The 20,588-nt window shown below is 33.8% G+C and overlaps 1 protein-coding gene across 2 annotated transcripts; it reads left to right on the top strand.

The window, feature by feature from the left end:
• The first annotated feature begins 10,773 nt into the window (after positions 1–10,773).
• Positions 10,774–13,487, top strand: LOC107958791 (probable WRKY transcription factor 72). Of its 2 annotated transcripts, XM_016894668.2 has the most exons (5): positions 10,776–11,162; positions 11,341–11,424; positions 11,653–12,171; positions 12,257–12,370; positions 12,456–13,487. In XM_016894668.2, exons 1-5 carry the CDS (start codon positions 11,067–11,069, stop codon positions 13,305–13,307), a joined length of 1,665 nt encoding a protein of 554 aa, XP_016750157.1. In that variant the 5' UTR covers positions 10,776–11,066; the 3' UTR covers positions 13,308–13,487. The 2 variants fall into 2 exon arrangements, with proteins under 2 accessions (XP_016750158.1, XP_016750157.1); XM_016894669.2 differs by lacking the exon at positions 11,341–11,424 and having other exon boundaries at positions 10,774–11,162.
• Positions 13,488–20,588: the final 7,101 nt, after the last annotated feature.

The raw sequence follows: 20,588 nt of genomic DNA on the forward strand, positions 1-20,588 counted from the left end.
AGATAATAGGGTTTCTAACCCATTCTTACAAAATACTGATGGTCTTTACTGTGGGCCCTATGCTGGGTTAAAATTCTAATTTAAAATTGGGCATTCACCGTACCATTCGCCCAGGTCTGCTAATGATGGGGTTTCTAGGCCGATTGGGCCTGGTCACTTTAATAGGTCTGCTAATGCTAAGCCGATTGGGCTTGATCACTTTAATGGGTAATTACCGTCTAGCCCAATTCTAAAATTTGGGAGAGCCTCCTCTTCTTTTGGGCCGCAAGACCCTCCTCATCCCAATGGGCCAACTTCGAATTGTGTAGAGTTTGTTGCTTCTCTTGGCCATGGAAGAGACCTTGGGGCTTCAGGTATTGGTGTCTATAATGTGTCTGGGCCGTCCATTCCCTGGTGGACCAAACCAAGGGCTCATGTGTACACTGGGTACGACCTATACATTGGGCTCCCTCGTCTACCTGACTTGTATGCATTCGATGTTTCTGACTCCACTGGGTCTCATATTAATGCCACTCAATTAGGTTCAAACTGTGACAACACTAATTCCTATATTCTTATGCCCGTTGGAATTGCATCTTAGTATCCAGATTCAAGGGCTACACATCATGTATGTCGCAATGCCTCTGCTTTGCATGACTCTACACCCTACTCAGGTACATCTTCTCTTTTAATGGGTGACAGGACTCCCTCCAAGATCTCTTATATTGGTAATTCAGTTTTACCTACACAGTCTAGATTGCTTCGTTTATCTAATATTTTGTGCGTACCGAATATACGGAAGAATCTCTTGTCTGTATCTCAGTTTGCCACTAACAATAATGTATTTTTTGAATTTTATCTGACGTATTGTGTTGTTAAAGACATCGTGACTCGGGAAATTTTACTTATGGGTCACATTCGTGATGGGCTCTATCACTTTTCTCCGCCAGTTACGTCTACTTAGTCTGTTGAAGCTCCTTCTACTACTTATGTTGGACTCTAGAATAAATATGACAATGGTGCTATTTTTTCTCTATGCCACAAACATCTTGGTCATCCCTCTGCTTCTGTTGTTAAATCTGTTTTAGATAAATGTGATATTGCTTCTGCTAAATTTTACCTTGATAATGTTTGTACTACCTGTCAAAAAGGGAACTCTCATAAATTTCCCCTTTTCAACTCTACTACTGAATATAATGATCTGTTTGCCTTGATTGTCTCTGATCTATAGGGGCCTGCATTAGTTGCATGTGGTCGTAATTGGTATTATGTATCATTTATTGATATATGCACTCGATTTATGTGGATTTATCTTATTAGTCAAAAATATCAGGCAGTAGATTGCTTTGTTCAATTTCAGCAGTTAGTCAAAGCTCAATTCGGGAAATATCAAACAGTTTCAGAGTGATTGAGGCAGATAATTTTGAACTTTCACGTCTGATTTAGCAACTCAAGGGATAATTCATCGATTGTCTTGTCCACATACCTCTGAATAGAATGGTGTGGTAGAACGCAAACATTGGCATATTGTCGACATGGGTATCACACTTTTGGCTCAAGCGAATCTTTCTATAGAATATTGGGGCTATGCATTTTGCTGTGCTGTTCATCTCATCAACCGTCTTCCTACCTCACTTCTGAACGGACAAACTCCATATAGGGCTCTGTGTGGACAAGATCCCATATATGATCATCTACGAGTATTTGGGTGTTGTTTTCCATATTTACTTCCGCTTCTGCGTCATAAGTTGGATTTTCGTTCTCAACCTTGTACGTTCTTGGAATATAGTCCTCAACACAAAGGTTATCAATGTCTTATGCCGGATGGTAAGATCATCATTTCTTGTCATGTTGTGTTTGATGAACAAAGGTGTTTGTCTCTTTCGTCTGCTACAAGGGGTTTCATGTCTTCGTCTGGTCCTATGTCAACTTTTGTTCTTGTTAAGATTTTCCATTCTCAGCCCGTGGAGTTTTCACCTGCTCTACCACCTGCATCATCTTCACTCCTAGTTTCTGTCCCTCACCCTCTTTCTCTGGCGATCCTTAGGTTGAGGTGAGCTCTGATTATGAGCCACACAATCCTTCCTCCTTACCCGATGGTGATGGTATTCCTAGTCCTACTGTGTCTACCACTAATACTCCATCCTCTCATCTTCTTCCGTTATCCTCTTTGCCTCTGATAAATACTCATTCGATGGTTACTCGGTCTAAGGCTGGCGTTTTTAAGCCCAAGGCTTTGTCCGTTGAGGCTATTGAGCCTCACACAATTGAGGAGGCCTTTTCTACCATAGAATAGCGTGCTGCAGCCCAAGCTGAATATGATGCTCTCATTAATAATTCCACATGAGATCTTGTTCCGTTACTACCTAATCGCAAGGTAATCGGGTGTAAATGGCTTTTCAAAGTCAAAAAAATCCTGATATCACTATTGCCCGTCGAAAGGCTCGATTAGTAGCAAAATGATGCTCTCAGGTAACTAGGTATAATTTCAAGGAAACGTTTAATTCGGTAGTAAAACCTGCTACGATTCTCGTCATTCTGTCTATTGCGGTCTCCATCCAAAGGATGCTAGCTCCGTCAAGTTGATACGAATAATGCTTTTTTGAATGGCGATCTTGCTAACAAGGTGTTCATGCAACAACCTCCAGGGTATGTTCAATATGGTTCGAATGGCAAACCTTTTGTCTGTCATCCGAAGAAAGCTTTATATGGGCTCCATCAGGCTCCGTGTTCTTGGTTTGATAAATTGAAGTGTTTTCTCCTTTCCGTTGGCTTTGATGTTTCCAAATGTGATGTATCTTTGTTTGTTAGAATTACGACTAACTCCACTCTCTATGTGCTTGTGTATGTGGATGATATTATCATTACCGGAAGTGTGCCTAACTATATAAATAGTTTTGTTCAGCAGTTGAATGACGAGTTCTCATTTAAAGATATGGGTGACCTCCACTATTTTCTAGGGATTGAGGTTACTCGTTCCTCTACAGGGTGTCTTCATTTTTGTCAGAGAAAGTACATTCGCGATCTACTTGACATGAGCTCCATGTCTCATGCAAAGAGTGTTCATACTCCTATGGTTAGCCCGTCTACTCTATCCAAGAATGACGGGGATCGTCTTCGTGATCTTACTGAGTATAGAAACCTTATAGGTGCTTTACAGTATGTGGTCCTAACTCATCCTGTTATTACCTATGCGGTAAATTGTATCTGCCAGTTCATGCATGCGCCTACTACTGTTCATCTGGTTGCTTTAAAACGAATTATGCAATATTTATGTGGTACACTTGATTATGGGATTGTTTCGTCTACTCGGCTTTCTATAGTTGGTTATGCGGATGCTAACTGAAGGCTGGATTTTGATGATCGACACTCTACAACGGACTACTGTGTGTATTTTGGTCACACACCTTTCTCTTGCTGTTCCAAGAAACAACAGGTTGTTTCACGGTCTACGGCTGAGGCTGAATATTGGAGTCTTGTTGTAGCTACCAATGATATTACTTGGTTAGTCTCGTTACTAAAGGAGTTACACCTTTAAAGTGTCGATCCACCTACCATTTAGTGTGACAACTCTAGTGCAGTTGTCGTAGCTGCTAATCCTGTCTTACATTCCAAATTCAAACATGTCGGGCTTGATCTATTTTTGTTTACGAAAAGGTAGCAGATGGCTCTGTTATTGTTGGTGAGGTTCTTGCATGTGAACAGGATGCTGACATTCTTACCAAGCCACTCTCTGTATCGTCGTTTGTAAGATTTCAGAATCTTCTTCGGGTTTTACCTGTCGGGAAGATCGGTGAATGTTAAGGGTATAGATAAGGACTGTGCTAGCTAACTCTGTTATTGAGCTAGCCTAGTAGCTGTTAGTTTGTTATTCAAGCAGTTAAGTTGTTAGCAATAGCAGTTACTCATATATTCTATAAATACTATTGCTATAATGTACAAAGTATCTACACTAGACTAAATACAAAAGAATTCTTTTATTACTCAATACATTTTCATTCTTTGAATACTTGGTGCAGTTTCATTCTTTCAATACCTAGTACAGTTTTCGTTCATTCAATACATATTACATTAAACTCACCGTAGGTGTTAACACTTATTAATTTGCTTAACACCAAACCACTTGTTGTCGATCTTCCTTGCTGTAACAGCTCAACCATTGTCATGTTATCAGATTTGAAACGCACATTTCGGTAACCATTCACGCATGCCAGGAAAAGGCCGTCAGAGGCCCAAAGCAAATACCAATACTGCGAGAGTAACCCAGGATCCGGTCACCATCCACATTACCCACGCTTCAATTCACATACAACAATTTTAAAAACAATGATTACTATACTATAATTTAACCCAACAAACATATAAATAATGCAATTCGACACCATGCATGCAATATTGAAGCCTAGTTTCCTCCACTCCAGTACTTAGCCGAACTCAAGGGTGAACCACCAAAATACAAGTTACTCTATGGACATAACTTAAATAAAAACGTACCCACCTATGAATAAACTAGTTCTTACGTACCTTTGTCACCTTAACAGATTGTCTTCATTACCTCTACCAAACTTACTTCCTCTACAACTGAAGCTCTCCTAAGCATGGGCCAAGGGAGTTAATAATTTAAGACTCTTTTCCAACAAAATTCAAGCTTGAATTCATTAATTTAGGGGGTGGAACTTACGGTATAAGGCTTCTGTCTCTTTTTTCTTTTTGACTCTTCCTTCCCATCGATCTTAAGAGAAAACATAGCAATTTTTCTTTCCTCTTTCTTAAAACTCGGTTAGAAGCAAAAAGAAAAGGGTAAACCCTTTAATTTCATGAGATCTTTAGACCTTGATCCAAGGTTGATAATCAAAGTAAGTGGGAACTAAAGTTGATCAATGGTTATAGTTGTATTCATCCACCAACAATTAAGTTAAAGGCTTAATTGCCATAACAACCTTAGTCGATTTACTCATTTGGTTCCATTCATTTCTGAAATAATTCAATTCTTTTCTTCATAGTTGACTTTCTAATTTGTCCTCTTACAATTTAGTCCATATCCCTACTTTAACCATTCTCAACTCAAATCGATTTCAACATTTTTCGATGTCAAATATATTTAATACAGATAAAATTATTACGGTGATCGTTCTCGAAAATTAATTCCATTAGTTTTTTTTTGAGATGGTGTAATTGATGACACCAAAAATTTCAAGACGTTACAAATTATCTTGGCGATGAAATCGTAAGTAGTGGTGTACAAGATGATAGGTCTGAATTGATTAACGGTACTTGCATCCGTTGATTTCCAGAAAAAGGATGATTAGAGTGTGGAACCAAAAATGTACATCTATAAAGTTGTCCTCAAATTTAATGTAATTCTAGAATTTAACTTGTAAAAGCTTTGGATATTATAATTAAACTAAAAGGTTGGGTAAATTAGGAAGATTATTTGTATGCTTTGAAAACAAAATATTCAAGGTCATATATCAAAATTATACATGAATTGTTATTTAATATTTAAATTGATATATTAACTTTGATTTTTTATAATTTGATGCGTGAATATTAATTTCAATTCAATTTTTGCAAATCATTAACACATGTAGCATCAATTTAGGCTTACTTTTTGCATATAAAAAATAACTTTATTTATCCAACATGAAAATAATTGGATCTGTTTATTTTTTTAAATGTTTACAATTGAATCAAAATCAACATTTTATGCATATAATTGAAAAAATTAAAGTTCACGTATCATATTACATATTAAATCTAAGTTCATGTGTAATTGACTAACATTGATTGCATCCAAAATTATTGTTCGATTAATGAAATATGAATAACTTTATTCAGTGTTAAGTTAAACTATGTTATGATATAAGCTATTTTGGCGCATTGACTTTCTGTACATTAGAAATAACATTTATAATTATGTTATAATTTGTGTTATATTTTAATTGTTCAAAATATTATAAATTTATATAAAAGCATTACATGTTAATAATTTATTTTAATAGACTTTAACATGTTGATATATCTATGTTATGTTCATGGTATTTTTTTTGTCATGTTTAATTATTTTTTCATGCGTTTGTGTTGATATCTCAGTCCATAAAACATTTCATATAATTTGTTATAAAAATTTCATTGTTAGGTCTAAATATAATTACTTATAAATTTGATCATTATATTTTTATTTAATATATGTTTAAAATTGTAATTCAATTTTTCGAAGTATAACGAGGGCATGTTCTAGTTAAGGTAAAAGTCACTCGAGTTTAAAGTGTAATATCTTTTCTTATATTTTCGGGTTTTTAATAACAATAATAACAATCAAGTGCTGGGTGAAGTGATAAGATACATTGCATTCTCAAGAGAAGACGTAAGTTTAAGTATTAAAAAGCGACATTGTCAATGAAAAGAAATACGAATCTTGAATATAGATAGTAAAACAAATTTAAAGAATACAAAGTAATAATAATAGTAATAGTAATAATAATAATGGATTTGACTTTATAATTTACTTTGAAATTATCATGAAAAAGGCTGCGCAACTTCAGCTTGACATTGTTCTAAATAAGAGGCTAACTACCCAAGATGACTCACGATTTGTGAATTTATTAATCCATGAAAAATGTCTTAACAATTTTCTTTTTGTTATTATGTGTGAAAAGATATTTGGTATTGTCAAGCCAATGATTCCTATTGTTTTAATTTCTTCTCTTTTTAGATGAGCATTTAATAATGAGATACATTTATTTAAAAGGTAAACAACTCAATTCTAACCTCCATTTGAATTCAACTTCAAGTTGGTCAAAATTAGTGCATAAATATATATTTAGATTATCTAAATCTATTGGTTCAAATTGAAGACAATTTTTTAAGGACTTTACAAAATAAATAATATATGTTTAGATAATTATTATTAAAATTAAATTATAATTAATCTATTTAAAAAAGCGAGGCCATAAAATAGGAAAAAGATTACAAAATAAGAGCGTCAATGTTACAACTAGCCCATAAATTATTAAAGTTTCCTTAAAAGCTAAACTAAGCAATAAAGTACCTTATATTTTTCTCTATGCGTGCGATATCTTTTATAACTCCATGTTCAATAGAAATAAATGCATGACCTAAGAATTTTAAATTTAGAATAAATTTTAAATAGAAATTAAATATAATAAAGTTCTCAAGTCTTTCATTGACTCAATTGTTGAAGAATAAAAAAGTCCCAAATTGGGTAAAATAAGTTTGGTGTTGGTTCATAATCTTATGTTAAATGAGGATTGCCATGTAATAGATATTGTATCCTTGCTTAAAGCATTGCATTTAATTACAAGTCTTAAATACATAGATGTTAAAGTGGTTTTGAGCGAATACTTTCTTTGATTTTAATGCAAAGATGATGCTAAAACGCGTTGACCCTTTCATTTACAACCTCGTCTCTCAAAGGCTTATGCTTTACGTTTAGGTATTAAAACAAGGTTACTTCACGGGTCTTGTCATTTGGATAGTAGAATTTTTGTTTGTTTTAAGGTTCCATTTTGGTCTCTCTCGTCCGGTTTGAAAAACTGATTGATTATTATATTTCAAAAATATTTATGCTAATATTAATATATATTTTATAAGATAAATAGTAAATCGAGTTGTATTATTTCAGATTCGTCTTAAACAAATATGAACATAATTGACTTGTAAAATTAGCAACCTAATCCAAAAATTCTTCTTCTATTAGTATTCTATTAAGGAATAAATCCCTCTATTAACTATATATTATTTTAAGTAATTAAACAAATACAATTTCCTAACCATAGGTCGAAGGTCCATATAAATTTCAAACTTCATCGGCTAAAAATAATATTGGTGACCTGCTCTTATGGCCAACTTAATCGTAATATGAATACGATCCATCCACCAAACATTTAATTTGATAAATGGGTAATAAAGTTTATTATAATAACTGAGATTTCAAACTCTATATAATAACACCTTGAGAAATCATGTACTTTAAATTACTACAATGTTTTTATTTAGGCTAAATAATACAACTTTTAGTTTGAGATACGTTACGCTATATTTATAAAATCTTATGAATTAAGCCATGATTTTATTTTATTTTATAATGACGCCAAGATTTTTTAAATTTTTTTTAGTTAACCTAAGTTTGATTGGTAGTCTAAAAGAAATAATTAAGTGAAAAGAATCAAAAGATGAAAAAAAAAATAGCATATTCATCATTAGTAAAAATTACCTTTTTCTTCTTCTTTTTTTTTTAACTAAGGATGTGTTTGTAAGTAAATTTTTTTTTGTCTTATTATAAGTTTGAAAGCTTTTAAGTTGTTTACTATTTTTCTTTTGTTTTGTTCATGGATGATATCAGTTTTTATGCTGGTTACAATTCACCTTTTTTTTTCCTCTCTCATCAATCTTCTACGATGTTTGTGGTCGCTAAAATTCCATCTACCGCCAGCATTTTCTCTTAGAAAGTAGATGACTCTTCGTTGGCTTTTTAATCTATTTATAGTTTGAGAGTATTTCGGAATAATAAATGATTTTACGAGTCGGTTTGGACGCATGTTATCTTAAATTGTTTATATTTTTTTATTTTCCATTGTTTAATAAGTCTTCACTTTTAGAAGTTTTTATTTTCTCTTGTAGCACGTTTTTTAGTCTTACTTATGCATGTAGTCTTATTTTTGCAAGTGGTTTTAGGGATGGTTTTGTTATCTTCCTCTTTAGATTAGCGGATTCTCGGTTCTTTTGCTGATTTTTGCTCGTTGCTTTGGACCATCCGAGACTAATTTCCTTATCATTTTAAGTGCTTGCATTCATTTCAAACATGCCGTACTTGTGACAGAGCCAATCGTTAACGTGCCATAATATTGATTTGATGTTGAGGCTAAAGTTTTTGTCGTGTTAATGAAACTTATCTTTCACTTCCTACAAGTGTTTGTTGTTTTTTTTTCCGTATTGTACGATTCCATCCATAAAAATGAATTAATAAATTCTCCTTTAAAAAAATTCAAAAATTTTAGAGCAAACATTTTTTTTCTTTCTAAATTATTATTAAATATGCAAATCAATTATGTTCTAGAATTTTTGTAATGGCAAAAATGTACTACTAAAGGATAGTGAAAAATAGGAAGAAACTAAAATTTGAGTCATTGATAGAAAAAAAATGCCAAAGAAATTTGTCTGTATGTTTTTAAGAACTTATTGTGTATAAGAAAAAGTGGAAACATTTTCTGTTTAGTAAAAAACTATGCTAAGTTATAAGGATTCTATCACATGCATAATTACGTATTTAAAATATTGGAGTGTTGAAAAATGACATAAAATAAATAATAAAATGTATGATTTAAAACTAATTAATAATAACACATGTAATATGTACGATATTAAAATGGAAAAAAAATTAGATTGAATTGTGAGTAAAACGAAATTTAAACACATAAATACATCAGATTAAGAATACTAAATGAGTACAATTGTTTATTATGTTGTTATCTTCAATCATTAGTTGATGTCGAATTAACTTGTGATATCAACTCAGTCAAGAACATTATTAATACTAGAAATACTATCACACCGTATACGCGTCGAAACTACATAATTACAACACAGATGTGTGTTTAAATATAACATATAATAAACAATGAAATGTACGGTTTGAAACTAATTAATAATAACACAGGGAATATGTACGATATTAAAATGAAAATAGATTAAATTGCGAGCAAAATTAATGAAATTTAAACACGTAAATACATCATAATAAAAATACTAAATGCACTACAATTGTTTATCATAGTGTTGTCATCAATCTTAAGTTAGTGTCGAGCTGACTTTTGACATCATCTCAATCAACAACATTATCAATATACAACATATATAATTGATGGAGGTAATAAAGTATGCATAATACAATTAAAATTTAAAATTTATATTAAAATAAAGCTTTGATTCATTAGTAATATTAATGTTTTATTGATTTAAATAACACATGTTGAAAGCGAATTTTTTATTAGTTTTTTTACACTATAATTAAGATTTCAATGAAGATTTTTCAGCGGTTGGCCAACTTGTATATGTTCATATCTTCTTATGTTAACATAATATAAACTCTTAACCGGCAAGTTGATTGAAAACTTTTCATCTATTGTACTAAGAAAAAGAAAAGGAGAAGAGATAACTTTTACGTACATGACTTAACATAAAAGTATCTTTTTACATACTTATTTAATATGTTGTTGTTGATTTGTTCAAAAAACTATAGTTTGTAGTTGAATTTTTTTCTGCTACATCTATTAGGAGTTGCAGAATACATTGTATAAATTTAATTATTAAAAGTTGTTTTAATGCATTGAAAAATTTCTATATATACACCTAAATCTTGATCAAGTTGAAGCTTTGCTATCGACATTTAAGAAGTAGCTTACATATATATATATAATATAAAGAGGCAAAAAGGTCAAAATGGCATATGGGACAGAGTCTGAATCCGTGTTAAGCAAGCGTATTGACCGGAACTTGACAACGAAAACAAAGGCCACAACTAGATCACCACCAGCAACCGTTGAAACTTTGATCCTTCCTTGAAACCTCACCGCCCAAGAAACCATGGCTACCTATCCACTCAACTTTGACTGTTAACCCCATGTGATGTCCTCTCTCTCTCTCTCTCTCTCTCTCTCTCTCTTTACCCTAAGGCCTAAACTCAAACTTCAAATATATATATAAAAATAATGGGGGTATTGGCCGCAATTTTAGCTCTCTCTCTCTTTCATTTCAAAATCATTTTCTCTTCGTCTAAATTCTGAATTCTTGAACGTTGAAGTTGATTTCTTCACTTTTTTTTAATATATAGAGGAAAAAGGAATAAATACTCTTTGGAAGTGTGGTTGGGGTGTTGACATTTGTGTTTGCCTGTGTAAGAATGGATAGATGACCACTAAGCATAGTTGAATTTTGTTTGAAAGCCAACTGTGTTTTGATTGTATTATAAGGAGGGGAAGGTTTTTCATATAAGAAATATATATATATATAAATTGAGATAAAAGAAGAGTTGAAGGCAAGCTTTTCTTTATCCTCCCAAATTAACAATGGAGGTTTTGTTGATGAAAATGCCTACAACAGATGCTGATATTGCTCAAGCCATTGCCTGCCATCAAGAAGATTGCAGTCCAGAAGCTAAGAAGGTATAGACTATGTATATATATTCAGTGATCCTTATTTAACTGGTTTGATTTGTTCTTAAATATATGAGAATTGGGTGTCAATTTCTCACAATCAGGGTCTAGTTTGTGGTTCCTGAAAGGTTTATGAATTATGATAAAAGTTGCTAATGGATTCTTTCTTCAATTCTTTGTGTATTAGACTGAAAATAGAAGAAAACTACATGAAAATGCTGATTTGAATTCATCATCACCTAGCCATGAAGACTTGGTGGATAGCAAGGAGGTAGATGTTTGCATTAAATGCCCGTTGACCTCTCTCATACATGTAGCTGACACTTTTTATTATTTATTTATCTATCTTATAAAATTTTGCAAAATTTGGTGTTTAGATCTATAAAACTTAACAACAAAAGTTTTGGGTAGTTGCAGTGAGCAATTAATATGGATTTGTACATTAAATCCATCATACATTCTAGTTTAATTAACGATTATATATACTTATATGGATTAGGAGGATGAACTTGAATCTGCAAAAGCTGAGATGGGTGAGGTGATGGAAGAAAATGAAAGATTAAAGAAGATGTTGGAGAAGATCCAGGAGAATTACAAGTCTCTTCAATTAAGTTTCTTTGAAATCCTTCAACAAGGAGCTGTCAAGAAATCGAAATGTTCATCAATTTCTTCGGATCATAATGATGAACCAGTTGTTCTAGAACCTGAACTTGTTTCACTTTCCCTCGGAAGAACTACTCCAATGGAGTCTGTAAAAGATGAGAAAACAACAAGCTCAATCAAAAGTAAAGATGACCCAGAGATCAAAGCCGGTTTAACTCTTGGATTAGACTCTAAATTTCAATTGTCAAGCCCTCAAAAGAGTTCAGAAGATCAAGTGAAGGAAGATGATGGTGCTGCAGAAACATGGCCTCCAAACAAGATTCAAAAGACAACAAGCAGAAATGGAGATGAAGATCAACAAAACCATGTAAAGAGAGCTAGGGTTTCTGTGAGAGCTAGATGTGATGCACCAACTGTTAGTATTGCAATACTTGTAAAAAGCTTTCCATCATTTTTGTTTCTTTTTTATGATTCAGTATAATTCATTAGTTCCATTACAGATGAACGATGGATGCCAATGGAGGAAATATGGGCAGAAAATTTCAAAAGGAAATCCATGCCCCAGAGCTTACTATCGTTGCACAGTTGCATCAGGTTGTCCAGTTAGAAAGCAGGTAAAGATTTCTTCTTCGACCGAAACTGGACTTTTTTCGGATGAAATTTAGGTTTAAGGGATAAAACTTGGTGATATATATGTAGGTGCAAAGATGCGCCGAGGATATGTCAATCTTAATTACAACTTATGAAGGGAATCACAATCACCCACTTCCAGTTTCAGCGACTGCAATGGCTTCCACCACCTCAGCAGCCGCTTCCATGATGTTATCTGGCTCTTCAACATCTCAACCAGGGCTCAATGGATTAAACTTCAGCCACCATGATAATTCCACAACAAGACAGTTCTATTTATCCAACTCAACCTCATCATCATTGTCCCCAACAATTACTCTAGACGTTACCTCTTCCCCCTCCCATTCCCCTTTATCTTCATCTAATTATTTCAACAGCTTCCCTACAAGCTTTCCCAGATTTCCTCGAAGTCTCAACTTTTCTTCATCAGAATCCAACATTTTGCCTGCAGTTTGGGGCAATGGCTATCCTGGTTATGGTGCAGTGCCATATTATCAAACTCAGCCTGGTAACTCAATCCTTGGAAACGAGTCCCAAAACCAGATTTACCAGTCTTTACCGGGTAATAATCAGCAAGGGGGAGCCTCTCAACAGTCTTTGACAGAAACCTTAACGAAGGTAATCACATCAGACCCAAGCTTCAGATCAGTAATAGCTGCTGCAATTTCATCTGTGGTTTGTAACAGTGCAAAATCTGAAGACCAAACTGATCAAAAAGCTCAGCATTTTGGTCAGAAATTGATGCAGGCCATAGTTTCTCAAAATGAGAAAGGTCAATCATCATGTTCATCAAGCTACTTCAATGGATTGGCATCTTCAAGTTCTCAAACAAGAAGTTCATTACTTCAGTCTTCTTTGCCTTTCTCCATTTTAAATAGTGCCTTTAAACCAGCTTCTGATGACAAAGGACTCAAGAATTGATTTTTTGGGGGAAAAGAAAATCGGGCCTTTGAGATTGTTATACATTCTGATTTTTGCAAATGTTGTCATGTATTTTAAATTGGGTATTTTCATCCATTTCTCCTAACTCTTTATTATAATTTCATTTTAGTCCTTAATCTTCAAATTTTTCGATATCAATTAGTATGGACTTTCTCTCAACTAATTCCCATGTTGTTACCTGCATGGTTAATTGAATTTTAGTTTAATTAACGTCATAGGAGAACACTTAGAAAGGCTTGTATACTTAGCAAAAGGTTAAATATAGCATATAAATTGAGTATATATTTTACTCAGGTAATATATAATATATATATTTACGAGAAAACGCTTTCATTTTCTTTATAGCAAAAATGAACAATAAAATTACGAAAAAACTTATGTATATATATTTTAATTATTTACCTACAAGCAAAAATTAACGAGACAAAATTGTTATAAACCGAACGTAGATGCTAATAAAAGAAATCCAAATTTCATAATCAGCTAAAAGGTCAAGATTGAAAACTTTAATGCAATAAATTTGTAGTTTGATTTCAAGCATATTCAACTCTGTCCAAGTTGGGGGCTCTTTTATACTTAAAATAATAATACTTACTTATTACCATGACAAAATCAGTGCTTTTCGCAAACAATCTTTCCGAATCGATTTTACTTAAGGTAATTGTTATTCATTTATGCTAATATGTTGTTACAGAGAGATAATCATTGTAAACTCATCATAAAATTTATTTCGTGAATTTCTATCAAATAAAAAAAGTAAGACTCATATTCAAAAAATTAAAAAGTGAGAATCAATTAATCGACAAAATTATGTATAACAAGTGCATACATTATTACTTTTATGCATCTTTTATTTTACATTCTTTCATATGGTTAATTATAAAGTTCAATATGAGTTATCAAATTTAATTAATTAACTAATTAATTTATCATGAGTTATTAAATTCAAGTAATCAATTAAGTTTATGATATTCCAAATTCATAGTAGAATTTTTAATTACCGAACGTAATAGTTTATTGAACCGATATCTTTAATTCCACTCATTGAAGATTATTTCCATTTAATAAAATTTTATTAATAGATTTCTTTCACATGAAATTTAATCTCTTTTTTTTGGGAGAGTTGTCACACCCGAAATCCTTTAAACCCAGAAATTTAGAACATTTAGCGGTTAAATTGAAAGAGACTGCAAACTGGCGGTCTCTATTCAAAAACCAAGAAAAATTAGGAACGAAATGGGATATGGTTGAAAACCAAGTCTAGTTAGGTTGAATTAAAACCAGTCGGTCTCTTAGTGGGAGACAAAATGATTATGGATGAACGGTTGATATACGGTTGATGACCATGCATAAAGGGTTTTAAATAGCTGAAATGAATCATCAGACGGATTCCTCTCAGTCTATTTCATTCTATCCTCTTCTTCATCTACTATGGTTGTTTCGAGGAAGCAATGGTATTGGAAAGCTCTACATGGAGCGATGGTCGTGAGGGTTAAGTCAGAAAAATAGAAAAACCAGTAAGTCGGTAAGGTTCTAAGTCTTTCGTGGTATGTAAGATTTAGAAACAAAGTTAAGAGTTTCCAAAAACCATATCTAAGGGTTTTGTATGTTTCTCGAAAACAATTTTTGAACTGGGATTGCTAGGTTTAACCCATGATTTGGTTGTCATGCTTAGCTGTCAGGAAAATATGAGCTCTAGCATTTGGAAAAACTAATTTGGAGAGGCTAAGGTGTACCAGGTAAGTTTCTGTACTCAAACCCAAAACTGTAAAGGCATGATGCATGCTTTCATAAGTTTATGAGTATCCGCCATTTTGGTTTAGAATGTATGATAAATGATGGGTTAGATGAAGTTAGGAAAGAGAAATGGGATAATTCTGTTAGATATCACCACATGATATTGTTGAGTGCAAACCGTGATAAGGGAAGCTTTGGGCCTTGTAAAGGGGACACTAGAGCGTTCGAGCATCAAAGTATTGGAAGGCAAATAGAGGAATGGATGAAATGTGATAGAGAGAGCGAGTAAAGGATCATGGCTAGGCCATGGGATTGGTCGGAGGCTATATGCCTAGAACTTAGTAAAACCATAGCTAAAAGATGCTATGGCGTCATGAAATAAATGAGTAAGACCACGGCTGAGAGACGTTATAGCATTAGGGTATACAGGACTAAGACCATAGTTGAAAGACGTTATGACATCCTAGTAACCTGCCGAGACAATAAACACGAGGAAGGTAAGGTGTAAGACCATAGTTGGACTATGACCACCAGTGTAGTCCGTCGGAACAATAAATATGGGGTTATATTGTGTAAGACCATAGCTAAAAGATACTATGTCATCAAAATACTGAATTGATGATCAAATCATTGAGACCATAGCTGAAGGACGTTATTGCATCATTACGAGTTTGACGGGATGTTAAACCCGGAGTAGTCCGCCGAGACAGTAAACACGGGGTTATAATGTGTAAGACTATAACTGAAAGATGTTATGGCATCAAGAGATAACTTGGTGGTAGAACGAGTAAGACCATAGTTGAAAGACACTATAGCATCGTAGAGAGTCCGACGGGACGTTGAACACAGGAATCCTAAAGTGAATGACCATAGTTAGACTATAGCAACCAATGGAGTCCATCAGGACATCAAATATGGGACCAGGAGAGTAAAGCCACAACATGGCTATGATAGCTTGTAGAGTCTGTAGGGATGTTAAGCATGGAGTATTCCATTAGGACGGTAACCTCATGTGGATAATCATGATTGATTGTGTGGACAAGAACCAGATAGTTATCGGGTCGAGGAAATTAGTCGATAAAAGGGGAAGTATAAAAGAGGAAAGGACCACTAGATGTATTAGTTGTAAAAGCCAATAAAGTACACAGAGAGGTAACACAGTTGGGATATTCATTGAAGTGGACACACCAGTGGTGCCTGGCGTAAAAGCAAACAAAGGTTGGTAGAACCAAGGATCGTAGATAAAGATTTGCCAATAAGCGCCATTCGAGTACGCTCAAAGAAACCCTATATGTTAATGGGATTGCCATGAGAGCACATGTTAGTTCATAAGGAAAGGAGGGGTTAGATAGAACTCATTAACGAAGAAGAGTGCATGAGATAATTATTTGGTATAATTCCTTAATCTACAAGTCAACAAAAATTTACCTTTAAAACTTGCATTCAAAATGATGGGCTATGTACTGCCTCTATCCTCTCCCTACAACTGGTGGTATTCTAAAACCCTATGTGATTTTGAGGCTTCACTTCAATCAATTATTTTTTCTCTATTAGTATTTAATAAATATTTAGTTATCATTTATATATTTTTTTGACATTTTAATAGTGATGATCATTATATTAAATATTAATGAATGAAAACATAATAGAGTAGATTCTATCTAGACCTGCTCATGGGTCGAGATGGGCCGTTCAAAAAGTGGAAAGGTTTGGGTAAAACTATAAGTCCAAACAATAGATTTGGGAAAAAAAAGAATAGTTTAAAAAATGAATCGGGCCTCGGGTAAGGCTTTTTCGGTCCGGACCTAGCTCGAATATGTAAAAAAAATGAGTTTTCTTTGTGCTGTTTTATTTTTGGCTGCTTTTTTTGTTGTTCTTTCTCTATTTTGCTACCATTTCACTATAATATTGCTACTATTTTATTGTTATTGTATAACTCTTGTTTTATTGTTAATTTTGTTACTATTTAGAAGCATTTTCAATTTGTTGGGAAACATTTATTTTAATGTTTTTAGTATTTTTGATGTATTATATTTTTAAAAGAAATTTTATATAAAAATAATAATGTAAAAAAAATAATACGGGCTAGGCTGGTTTGGGCCCAAATTTTAATATTTTTATACGGATTGGACTTGGATAAATTTTAGGCCCATTTTTTCAAGTCGGATCAAACCTAACAAAGGGACCTAAAATTTTAATTGGGCCTGATCGAAGCACCTCTAATTCTATCCTAATGAAGTAGAACCAAATCCAAAAAAATGTTATATTGATTAGTAGTTTTAAAAATAGTAAAGTTGATTTCAATTGGTTTGGTTTGTTGAACTTGTTAGCACATGGTAATTTCTAATATGAGTTGTGTTGACATGATAAAGCACAAAGTACATCAACTCTATTATTGTTTTGAACTTAGACTTTCAGTACATCAAAGTACATGAGTCATAATGCTTAGTCAGTCATTTACTCAGGATTAAGGTAAGTCATACTATGAACATCACAAGTAAATTAATTCATAAACAAATACAATATTAATTCAACTTGGGTCTTATCTGATGTATTGTCAATTTACATAATCATATCTATGTCTCTATCTTCTGGGATCAACCACTTCGTCACCCAAGAGAAGGTGTCTCCCCTATTGGACTTGATAAATGACATAATAGTCCTTTAATTGATTTGTTCAATTTCGATTCATCAAACTATGAGCATTTAAGATTACTTGCTAATATAACTTGTCTTCTCGCATTATGATCCAACCACATAATGTAACTTAATATTAGTTAAATATTAAATTAAGTAATCAGTGAGTCAATATTTGCATATATTCTACTTTGCATGCCCATTGGGGACATAATACGAAAGATATTAATGTAAATAATTAAATTTTATTAAACTAATCTAATCAAAAAATAAAAGTAAAAATGACAAATAAATTACACTTAAGGCATTAAATTCCAACACTAACATATTTTAACCTTTTGAATATCTAGAAAATAATGTTAATCGATTTGAATATTCATATGAAAATGACAGTGAATTTGAAAATTATTTTTACAAATTCATATTCGGATATTATAAAAATTACAAATATTTGAGTCATTGCAATACTTATATGAGTTTGTTGGATACTAGTTGTGAGTAGATTAAGAACTTGAATTAATTAACAAGGTAATTACCATGAAATTGAATCCTCATTCTAAGTATTTTATCAAGAGAACGGAGTAGAGAGATGTCCATTATTTCACCAGCAAATTTAAAAAACATATAAGGAAATAGTAGCTTTATTGAAGATTAAATGCCTTATATTATTGCAATTTATCTTGCCGAGGTGGATCAAGCAACGCAAAAGGCAAAGAGTGAGTTCCCAGCAGTGTATTCTGGATTGGAGAGTCCAAGTGTAACCTTGTATCCATGGCCTATGTAGATGCATCCATTGCTAACTGACACGGCACCATATATGGTGGCCCCTGTTTCATAAGACCACAAGGTTTCTCCACTTTTGGCATTCATGGCATATATTGGTCCTTGTCTAAATGTGGAGCCACCAATTAGGACTCTGTTAGCCACGGTCACAGGCCCACTGGCTGTACCATTACTAGGGTCGGCTGTTAACCAAAGGATGCGGCCATTTTTAGAATCCATAGCCACCTATCCGCCAGCAGTGGCGACCTTTGTGGATGGCTGCAAGGTGAAATTCTTGCGACCAGAGTTTGCAATGTTGGTGTAGATCCTCTTTTCATCAGTGGCAACTCCCCATGTATTGGAACCCACCCACATTGTTTGAAAAGTCAAAAAGGGTGGGCACCGAAAGTAGAAAGTAATATTGGTTGGCAAGTTGGGTTAAAAGTTGGTATGGGATAATTGCAATTTTGGTCCCTAATTGTATAGGGACATTGCAAGTTGATCCTTGAACCTCAACTATAAATAGGCCTAACCATTGCTTACTTTCTTCATCCCATAATTGTCATTCTCTACTTAAGGCATTATTCTCTCTCTCTATTTGTAAATTTCACTTGTAATTTTTGGAGTGAAATATATTTGGTAGTGCCCGAGGACGTAGGCAAAATTTGCTGAACCTCGTTAAAATTCTGGTGTTCTTTATTATTTGTTTTGCATATTTTGTGAATGTGATTGTAGTGATTTATTGTGCTATTAAATTACGATAGAGGGATATTCTGGTTAGGAAAGACTTGGTATTTAAGTGATCTTCGTGATCTACCTCTCTTTCCTGGGAATTGAACTTAGTGTGATTTTTCAGTACAATAATTTTACTCTTTCACACGCTTCCGCGCAACAATTGGTATCAGAGCCAAGTTCGTACTTGGGGAATACGACCATTTACGGTATTATTCACGTATACGGTACTATTTACGTATACGGCACTATTCACATATACGGTACTGTTCACGTATACAGTAGTTGGGATTGAGGAGAAAAATGGCAGCAGCATCGTCATCAGCAAGGACTACTGTGACAAATGCAAAATTTGAAGTAGAGAAATTTGACGGTACCAATAATTTTGGTATGTGGCAATGTGAGATCCTGGATGTCTTATGTCAGCAAGAGCTAGATATAGCCCTTGAAGAAAAACCTGACAAGATGGATGACAAGGAGTGGGCCAAGATCAATAGACAGGCGTGTGGTACAATCCGCTTATGTTTGGCCAAAGAGCAGAAGTACTCTGTCATGAGGAAGACATCAGCGAAGAAGTTATGGGATACACTGGAAGAAAAGTTTCTAACGAAAAGTCTTGAAAATAGGCTTTATATGAAAAAGAAACTTTATCTATTCACGTATGCACCCGGTATGTCGATGAATGACCATGTGAACTCATTCAATAAAATTTTAGCAGACTTGCTAAATTTGGATGAGAAATTTGAAGATGAAGACAAGGCATTATTGTTGTTGAATTCCCTTTCTGATGAATATGATCATCTTACCACCACATTACTTCATGGGAAGGACACGATCACATTTGATGCAGTCTGTAGTGCGTTGTATAGATCTGAGACTCGAAAGAAAGATAAAAGAGATCACAGAGATACAACCGCAGAAGTCTTAACAGTAAGAGGTCGTTCACACAGCAGCAAATCTGGTAGAAGGGGAAAGTCCAAAGGGAGACCTGCCAAAGATGAATGTGCCTTTTGCCGTGAAAAAGGGCATTGGAAAAAGAATTGTCCTAAGCTACAAAAGGGCAAGGCTATTTCTAATGCATATGTAGCGGAGCATGATGAGGAGTCAGACTTTAGCTTGGTTGGCATGGCAATGGCATGTCAAACGGATGAGTGGATTTTGGATTCAGGATGTACTTACCATATGTGTCCTAATAAGGACTGGTTTTCTAGTCTTAAAGAGCTAGAAGGTGGAATTGTTCTTATGGGCAATGATAGTGCTTGTAAGACAATGGGAGTGGGTACAGTCCAATTGAAGAATCACGACGGCTCAATCCAAGTCTTGACAGATGTTCGCTACGTACCTAGCCTGAAGAAAAATCTCATCTCATTAGATGCCCTAGAATCTAAAGGG

The sequence above is a fragment of the Gossypium hirsutum genome, chromosome D04 (genome assembly GCF_007990345.1).
Source record: "Gossypium hirsutum isolate 1008001.06 chromosome D04, Gossypium_hirsutum_v2.1, whole genome shotgun sequence".
Classification (NCBI taxonomy): Eukaryota; Viridiplantae; Streptophyta; class Magnoliopsida; order Malvales; family Malvaceae; genus Gossypium; species Gossypium hirsutum.

Excerpts from the sequence above, each read along its gene's own strand:
- LOC107958791 (XM_016894668.2), top strand. The coding sequence starts at position 11,067 with ATGGAGGTTTTGTTGATGAAAATGCCTACAACAGATGCTGATATTGCT. Across the intron at positions 11,163-11,340 it reads GCAGTCCAGAAGCTAAGAAG|ACTGAAAATAGAAGAAAACT; the intron begins GTATAGACTATG and ends TTTGTGTATTAG. Across the intron at positions 11,425-11,652 it reads ACTTGGTGGATAGCAAGGAG|GAGGATGAACTTGAATCTGC; the intron begins GTAGATGTTTGC and ends TATATGGATTAG.